Source organism: Miscanthus floridulus, chromosome 4, assembly GCF_019320115.1.
Source record: "Miscanthus floridulus cultivar M001 chromosome 4, ASM1932011v1, whole genome shotgun sequence".
In the NCBI taxonomy this organism is placed as follows: domain Eukaryota; kingdom Viridiplantae; phylum Streptophyta; class Magnoliopsida; order Poales; family Poaceae; genus Miscanthus; species Miscanthus floridulus.
In genome coordinates, this window is record NC_089583.1 from 47155001 (window position 1) to 47164367 (window position 9367).

The window sequence follows — 9367 nt, forward strand, 5'->3', positions numbered from 1 at the left end:
GAACGGTCCACTTGGCAAGACAATATTTCTTTTTGTGCTCCTCACCTTGCCAGAAAAAACGAGAGTGATAGTAATCTAATTTTTGGAGGACTCCTCTAGAGATTTCAAAAAAAAAGATAACATGAACATGGCTAAGCTAGTTAGCACAGATAAGGGAACTACAGACTTGGAGGTGGCCAGGAGTTTTTGTATCCAGTTGCACCAGATGGACCCAAAATCCCTTGCTTCCATGATCGCCCTAAGCCTGCTCTAGGATACCGAGTCAAATGCCTTTGCAAAATCAAGTTTGAGCACTAGAGTGGGGGCCTTTCGGTAGTGGCTTCATTGCACCAGTTCAGCAGCATATACAAAATTTTCAGAAATCGACCTCCCCTTAATGAAGCCAGTCTGATCAATACACATCTGAATCATATCATTTTAGGAATCATGCCGAGTTCTTCACCATATGCTAAACATACAGGCCACAACTACCACATTGAGGTATCGTCAGGAAGGCAGTAAGGGTACACGACACAACATGAATTTATTAAGGTCATTACGATATCCTAAAATAATGATGAACAGAAACTGCACAGTCTAACGGGATTTCAAAACATGAACGAGATTAATGTCAGGATTACTCCAACTAAACCCCTTCTAAACATATGACTTAGTCCTCAAAACTTGATCCAAAAAAGTGGATTAGGATTTGGCATCGCACCTAGGCAACTACAACGAGCACAACAACAAGCACCCCATGATTCACTTCTTCCTTCCTTGCTTTTCTCCACCTCACGATGATCCTTGCCGCTACACCGTCTAGCCGTTCTGATCTATGCGCAAATGTGATATTGCTATCATGAACAGCAAAAGGAACCAAGAAATTGAGGAGGAAAACAGATAGATGAGGAGACGCCAAACTGGTTTTTTTTTGGGGGGGGGGGGGGGGGGGGCGAAGAATAGATACGATGGATGACGCCGATCAGCGAGCCTTAATCCTTCTTCTCCCTTCTCAAGTTTTTTTCTTCAATAATACTCGGTGTAGGGCGTCCGGACGCACTGTCCCATTCGGACGCACCAACCTCGTTCAAAAAGTCAGCAGGTACCACAAAGCCCTCCTCCAACTCCACCACACCAATGGAGCACGAGCTGCTGCGGATCCTGCTGGGGCCCGCGCCACCTGCTGCAGACCCATGTCGAGCTCCTCGCCCGCATCCTTTCCGCGAGCTAGTGCCTCCTCCCGGCCCTCGTCTCCGCTGTGTTCTCCGTCTCCCCCTCGTCCCCACGCCAGGCCGCCGCCACGGCGATCCTTCGCGCTGCCAGCGCCGGCGCCTCCACCTAGCGCACAACACCCTCATCGAGCGTCTCACCGGGCGTGGCGGCCAGGGCTGCTCCGCAGCAGACGCGTTGGCGGGCGACGCCGCGGTGCGTGTGGCAGGGGTATCTCCCAACAGGTTCACCTTCACCTTCCTGCTTAGCGCGTGCGAATCCCTGAGGCGGTAGCCGCTGTGCCAGTGTGTCCATGGACAGACCGTGAGGTGTGGGTTCGGCTCCGACATGGTCGTGCAGAGCTCTCCTAAAGTCTGGCGACCAGGGTGATGTTGGTGTCGATCGCCTGATGTTCGATGAAATGGATGATAGGGACATGGTTTCATGGAACTCCATAGTCGGTGTGTACATGCATGGGTAGAGGACTCAGTATGGCAATGGTGTGGCTGTCGCCTGGCCTTGATCCCTGGCAACTCTCCCCTCTTGAATCCTTTCATCTTCGCGTAGCGCTTGAGTTCTCGATTGTGATTTACTGATTTTTGTACTCTTTGTATGGCAATGCAGACAGGGGGGGGGGGGGGGGGGACAACAAGGCCAAGGCAGGTAGGTGATGCTAGATGGCACTCACTGCAGTATAGACGACAGCACAAGCGCAACTACACCACGCTTCTGTTTTGGCCATTCAATCTGATCTGGTTAGTGTTTCCTAATGTCCATTTCCTTTTTTTTTCATTTCACTCATTCACATTTGGCATCACTTTTAGTTTTAGCCTCATGTTTTTTCAGGTTATGATGGTCGACTACAGGAAGCATGTGACCGTATGGCAATGGTGTGGCTGCCGCCTGGCCTTGATCCCTGGCAACTCTCCCCTCTTGAATCCTTTCATCTTCGCGTAGCGCTTGAGTTCTCGATTGTGATTTACTGATTTTTGTACTCTTTGTATGGCAATGCAGACAGGGGGACAACAAGGCCAAGGCGGGTAGGTGATGCTAGATGGCACTCACTGCAGTATAGACGACAGCACAAGTGCAACTACACCACGCTTCTGTTTTGGCCATTCAATCTGATCTGGTTCGTGTTTTCTAATCTCCATTTCCTTTTTTTTTCATTTCACTCATTCACATTTGGCATCACTTTTAGTTTTAGCCTCATGTTTTTTTCAGGTTATGATGGTCGACTACAGGAAGCATGTGACCGGCCTCCTCCTCCTATCGCCTCCTCCTATCGCCAATGAACGAGATCTCAATTGATGACTTCATCAAGGAGAATTGCTGAATTAGCCAAGGAGATCTCATTACTCTCTGTGTAGTTAATCTAGTGATACTAGAGTTCATTGTAGTTGGGTTTCTCATCTCTGGATCCTATTTTGGGTACTACACAATTGCACGTGAAGTATGGCAAATGCACATGAGTTTTTGTTATGCCATTTTCTGAGACGGTAATCGACCATGTTGAACTAGTATTAGTGGTATGTTGCAAGTACTTAAATCATATGTTTCAATGCTGAAAATCCAAATCAATACGTTTTTGCAATTAAGTTGTTTCAGTGGTTCGAAATAATACGTTGCAAGTACTTCCATCATATGTTTACTGTGCTCCAAAATAATATGTTGCAATGCTCCTTATAACTTGAGCGTCTGATGGAATGTTGAACTAGTATTATTGTATTGTTGCAACTACTTCCTTATGATGTTGCAATGCTCCTTATAACAGTTAGTGTCTAATGGACCATGTTGAAATAGTATTAGTGGCCTGTTCCAAGTAATACATTGTGATGTTGCAATGCTCCAAAAGAGGTTTCAGTACTGTTACATATGAAATCCTCTAATGAAATAGCAGAATTTCACTACTGTTACGTCTAAAATCCTCTAATGAAACAGCCGAGTCTCACTATTGTTATATCTAAAAATTGTGGTTATGCAACAGCAAAGGTTGACTACTGTTACATCTGAAATCCTCTAATGAAACAGTCGAGTCTCACTACTGTTACATTTGAAAATTGTGGCTATGCAACAGCAATGGTTGACTACTATTACATCTAAAATCCTCTAATGAAACAACAGAATTTCACTATTGTTACATCTGAAATTGTGGCTATGCAACAGCAAAGGTTGACTACCGGATTGTGCTCATGGTCAACATTGTTGCAAAAGTGGACAAACATTGACAAGCATGGACCGATAGAAAAAGAATGTTGCAACCATAATGATTCAACTAGGACATCCGTCCTCCACTCACGCGTCGGACGCATTCATTCTGTTCCGATCCCATGACCCCTCCCCCTCCCACTCCCCCACGCCACTTCGCCCGCACTCGATCTCCCGCACGCCCGTGACCACTCCCTGCTCCCTCCGCTCCCCCGCGCTTACTCCGCCCACACCCTCCCTCGCGCCCACTCGCGGCTGCACCGCCGCGGCGCTCTCCGGGGCCTGCTTGCGCCCCCGGGACAGACGTCGTGCCCTATCCAGTGGTGGTCTCAGTTTATCCATCCAAGCAACAGAGCGAAAAGTCAAATTTCGGTATCTCTTAAAAACCAGTCAACCTTCACTAAATAATAAATTACAATCTGCATTAAAAAATCTATATTTATGTCATCCATTCTTAGGTATTACATCCGTACAATTGAGTAGATGGACTTTTTTTAAGGAACCGGCAGAGAAGCTCTCTACCAATTTATATATACATATATATATATATATGAACAAAGCATATGTACAAAATACAAGGCTTGCAAAGCTCAAGGAAGAAAAGAAAAAAAAACCATTGAAGACTCCCTCGCCACAAAGACAAAGGGGCCGAGACACTCTGCTTGGCTTTGACAAAACCCAGCCAAGTTCTTCCTTGAAAGCTAGTTTCCAGGCAGCCAAAGATGTAGCTTTATTATCGAAGATGATCCCATTTGTAGCATTCCAAATCATCCAGCAAGCAGTGATACAAAAAATTCCCTGAAGATGTGACTACCGAAGTCTGCTCTAGCTTGTAACAACATGTCCAAAGGCTGAAGATTCAGATTCCAGTGAATGGTGATGGAACTCCAGCAATCAACACTGAAGGGGCACTCAAAAAACAGATGGAAACTGGTTTCTTCGGAGCCATTGATACAGAGGACACAGGTGTAGTCATCAAGATGCATATTCTTCCTTCTTAAAAGGTTCCTGGTATTTAATCTATCCTTAAGCAGAAGCCAAGCAAAGAATTTGTGTTTGCCCAAGTTACCTGATTTCCAAATCCAGGAGAAGAGGGGGGGAAGCTTCTACTGACACCTGCAGATGAGAGTAAGCCTTTCTTGAAGAGTAGGTAGGACCCCATTGATATGACCAAGTATCACTCATGTCATGATTCCATTCTCTGTCATTGACAAATTCTTGTAGGTCACTGAGTTGTTCTATTCTCAACTTTGACACTATGCAAAAAGAAGATTCCCCGTCACATCAAATTTACGGTACATGCATGGAGTACTAAATGTTGACGAAATCAAAAACTAATTACACAGTTTGGTTGTACTTTACGAGACGAACGTTTTGAGCCTAATTAGTTAACGACTGAACAATTATTACCAAATAAAAACAAAACAACACTGTAGCTACAGTGCAACTACAGCGCGTTTGGCAGTGCCGAATCGGCGGAACTAAACGTGGCCTAAAGCTTGGACTGAGAAAGGCAGGAAGAGGATCCTGTTTAATTCATTGCCCAGGAAGAACAAGAGAGCAGTTTGGCATTTCAGTAAAGGAGAAAAGGTGTGGGTAACCTTTTCTCCATTGAGTAGATGGACTCGAGGACAAACAAATTAGTATTAGTGGCAGCCCTGAAACAATCATGCTAGCCTGCTTCATTTGTTGCTTAATCGACAAACCTTGACTGCCCAAATGCAAGATGCATCATGCACACGTGCCAAGCCAACAGGAAAAACACGCCAATTGTATAGTATTGTAGTGTATACTATATAGGTGTAATGAACTGTCCATGGGGGCCTGGGCCACATGATCAGATAAGCTTCTCGATCGGCTACTTTTTTTAGCTCATTAAAAGCTACAAATGTCAGGACTATGCAATTATTAATTTAAGAGCCCACAAAGGTGTGTTTCAGATGGGAGGTAATTTTTTTTTTCTCTCTTATAAAACAAAATATGATTCAGGGGGTGTTTAGTTTAGTCAATGTTTTGGATACCAAATAGAAGATCTAATCATGATCTAACAAAAACTAATATAGGCTATAATGGACAAGTACAACTCATTAGAAAAAAGAGATTTTTAATTAGTCCACGTCTAACCTTATCCAACGAATGACTAAACTTAGACCCTCAATATCACTAGAAGGGTTTGGAAATTAGTTTTTTCCTTTCTTTTCATGATTGTTTTTGAATTAGTTCAATTTTTCAACTTCCTAATGAAATTCTAAGTGTGAGAATATGATGCCGGTTGCTTCCCTGGCTGGAACACTTAAAAAAAGGTACCTTGGGCTGGATCGGCAAGCTCGTTTGGACAAGTAGTCTGCATGAAGGAACGAGGGGCAATGAAATGAAAGAAGAGCAGTATCAGTTAGCTAACAGTTGTGGAGAACATAAATGCAGGGTGATAATATAACCAAAAAACTTGGAATTTTGAAGGTAACTAAACAAGGCCCAATCTTGTTCAAGCATGTGGGTGGATGGATGGTTGCATCACATTCAATTCAATATTAGTTATGTTGATGTAGACAGTAGTACCAATGCAATCATGCAAACTTCCATCTCTTTTCCTCCACGTGCTTCACAATGAAAGAGTAACATTTTCCCTTTACCAAACTACACATGCAAAATAACTCGTCCCAACCTCCACACCCTGGTCTGGTCTATAAATTTGCCACCACGACCGTCCCTTCCCATCACAACCAACTCAAAAGATTACTAGTAAGCTGCACCTCCAGCGCATGAGAAAGTGAGAGATGGCAGCACCAGTAGAGACCATGAACCCTAGCACTGAGGTTCTTGAGACTGCAGTCACCTCAGTGTTCCAGCCAGGGAAGCTTGCCGTCGAGCTGATTTCAGTGGATCACAACACAGATCCTACACCACCGATCCCCGTCTTGATTGCCGCTCCCAAGGATTCAGGAACATACCCAGTCGCCATGCTCCTGCATGGCTTCTGCCTCCAGAACCATTTCTACGAACAAGTTCTCAAACACATTGCCTCTTTTGGCTTCATCATGGTTGCACCGCAGGTTAACTACTATTACTGCCTTCTGTTGCTTTTCACATGCATGTGTAGTCCATGCATGTTAATTCATCAGAAATGTACAAAACTGTGATGGTTACAGCGACACACCAGATGAAATCTTACCAAAACTGTCAAATTATGATGAGAATTAACATATGTACTGACATGTTTCAGGTCTAATTAGTTCATCCCATGTCTGTTGGCTGCTGACATGATCATCTAATAATTCTGTAATTCTATTGGCAGTTCCATATCAGCATCCTGGGCATGGCCAAAGGTGACACTGAGGACATATCCGCAGCAGCCCAAGTGACAGATTGGCTCGCCAAAGGGCTACCATCCGTCCTGCCCAAAGGCGTCGAGCCCAACCTTTCCAAGCTCGCTTTGGCCGGCCACAGCCGAGGTGGCCACACGGCATTCTCTCTAGCCCTGGGGCATGGCAAGACCAACCTCAATTTCTCTGCCCTCATCGGTCTCGACCCTGTTGCTGGACAAGGCAAGTTTCTGCAAATATCACCCAAGATCCTCACCTATGAGCCCTCCTCTTTCGACATTGCGATGCCGGTACTGGTCATTGGCACCGGGCTGGGAGAGGAGAAGAGGAACATACTGTTCCCTCCCTGTGCCCCCAAAGATGTGAACCACAAGGAGTTCTACCTCGAGTGCAAGCCACCTTGCTACTACTTTGTCACCAAGGACTATGGGCATCTGGACATGCTAGACGACGATGCTCCCAAGTTCATGACCTGCATGTGCAAGGACGGGAAAAACTGCAAGGACATGATGAGGAGGAGCGTTGCAGGGATCATGGTTGCATTCTTGAAGGCCGTGCTCAGTGGAGACGATGGTGATCTTAGTGTCATATTGAAAGATCCTGGGCTCGCACCGACCACGCTGGACCCTGTTGAGCACCGTCTGGCATGAGCAGAAGGATCATAAATCCTGAAGTTAATAAGGAGGTAGCAGTTAACTGCTTGCCTTTTCATTTGTTTTCATAAAAGAAATCCTAGCTTCTTGTTGTTCAATGGGCTTTCCAGAGTCCAAATAATGATGAAGAAGTGAGTAAAAAATGGAGAGAATTTCATATGTGATCTATTATTTGTCACGTTCATGTTTTTTTTTAAAAAAAAAGCAGAGAACTACATTAATTTATAAAGGGGAAGAGTTAAGGCCTAGACCAAAAGGTTAAAAAAAACAATTGTACACACGTTAAGTGTGTGAAAAAACTATAAACAAGGAACAATCATTGCTAAATGCTGGAATAATCATTGCTAAATTCTTTGCTCCTGCTATGCACCAAGATCAGGTTTCTTCTTTGATTTTCGCCACTACTGATATATGGCTTACGTATTTGGAACACTTGGTAAATCGACGGTAAACAAATATATTGCCGTCTCAATTATGGAGTGACATAAAGGACAAGTTTGTTGGTCTGGCCAAACCCTGACCATCAGGCGATCCGCCATCCATAGTCTGTTTTGCACTGCAAGTCAAGCGAAGAACTTGCACTTTGGTGGTGTCGAGTTGCACGAGATGATAACTTCAAAAATTGTTGCAGGAAGCCCTTTGTATTGGGTGTGGTAGAGAAACAATACTGCATTTTCTATGCCATATCCCTGAGTAAGCATACAGTTCATCATCAGCCCTTGTGCCAAATAAGGCATTCCGAATTGTTATGTGCCCTCCAATTGAACTTTTTCTCTCTCGAAGTTTCAGGTTGCAAACAAATTACAAAATATGCCAGATTGCACGTTTAAGGATGCCTAGTCTACAGGGTGCAAAAAAGAGAAGCATCTGCACTTGGGTTAGATGTACTAGTCCATAGATGTTTGCTGTATAATTAACAGTAATGGGCACAAGAGAGAGACCGGAGAGGTCAGTGTCATCTTCATACCGAGCTGATGAGGTCGGCGGACAAGAAGCGAGGCAGGGATGCGTTGCCGAGCAAGTCTCTCTTGTTCTTGGACCGTTCGCCATTCGTGGGGCACATAACAATTCGGTGAGACGAGACGACCGCGGTGAGCTATATGTTGTGGAAGAAGAATGAAGAATGTTCGTGGGGCACGCGGGCCTGACTTGTGGAAAGAAGTGTGTCGTCATCCCGAGGTCGGGTTGGTGCCTTTCACCGATGAACAGAAACCTGGCTGCTGAAGAATGTGCGTTGATCACGACTGGATTGACGACTGATTTGGAATTTGCTTCTGACAACTGACAACACCAGCAGCCAACAGCTTGCTGAAACGCGGTGGGCTAAGAGACAAATTAAGGTCACCTTGTTGAGCATGGAAAACCTTGAAAACAAGGTTGATTATTATCCGTTCAACATTGCGCGGGAACATTGAACGAGGACAAACCTTATGGTTGCGCTCTTGAACATCCTAACTCAAGAATGACACTTGGACCTTGCTGTTCTGTGCCCAACCGCCCAAGGACGAACCGACAAGCCTTGAAGCACACTTCCTCCCATTTCTTTTTTTCTTTTTTATTAGATCGTTGTTATCATATTCATTACAACATTTACGACACTTCCTAATTATGAAAGGTTTACAAGATTTACACATTTAGTGCCGACGCTAGATTCATAGTTAAAAGTAGCCTCATATGATGTCAACTTTATAGCTATGACAATGTCATTAAGAGATACCGTCGAAATTTGGTATTGGAGGCCACGTGGGGTCAAAGAGAAACTGTGAGCTGTGAAAAAGCTATCATAAGTTGTGACCTATGAGAAATTGTTGTGATTTATGTGATATGGAAAAATTATAAGCTATTTGGTTAAAACAAATATAAAACTTGCCCCATCTTTTTATCTATCTTTTTTTTTATTCCTCAACTCTTCGAGTACAAGTTGTAGTATCTAAACGTATACACTAACTCACACCACCATACGCACACAAACTCACACAGACACACCCTAGTGTG

General features: G+C 44.3%; 1 protein-coding gene and 1 long non-coding RNA gene across 2 annotated transcripts; both read left to right on the forward strand.

The window, feature by feature from the left end:
• The first annotated feature begins 1839 nt into the window (after positions 1-1839).
• On the forward strand, positions 1840-2630 carry LOC136551475 (uncharacterized). The gene is made up of 3 exons (XR_010782576.1): positions 1840-1943; positions 2019-2320; positions 2413-2630. It is a non-coding gene; the product is annotated as an uncharacterized lncRNA (long non-coding RNA).
• A 3501-nt stretch (positions 2631-6131) lies between these two features.
• On the forward strand, positions 6132-7529 carry LOC136551476 (chlorophyllase-1-like). Its single transcript, XM_066543023.1, has 2 exons — positions 6132-6449; positions 6692-7529. Exons 1-2 carry the CDS (start codon positions 6174-6176, stop codon positions 7367-7369), a joined length of 954 nt encoding a protein of 317 aa, XP_066399120.1. The 5' UTR covers positions 6132-6173; the 3' UTR covers positions 7370-7529.
• The last annotated feature ends 1838 nt before the right edge of the window (positions 7530-9367 follow it).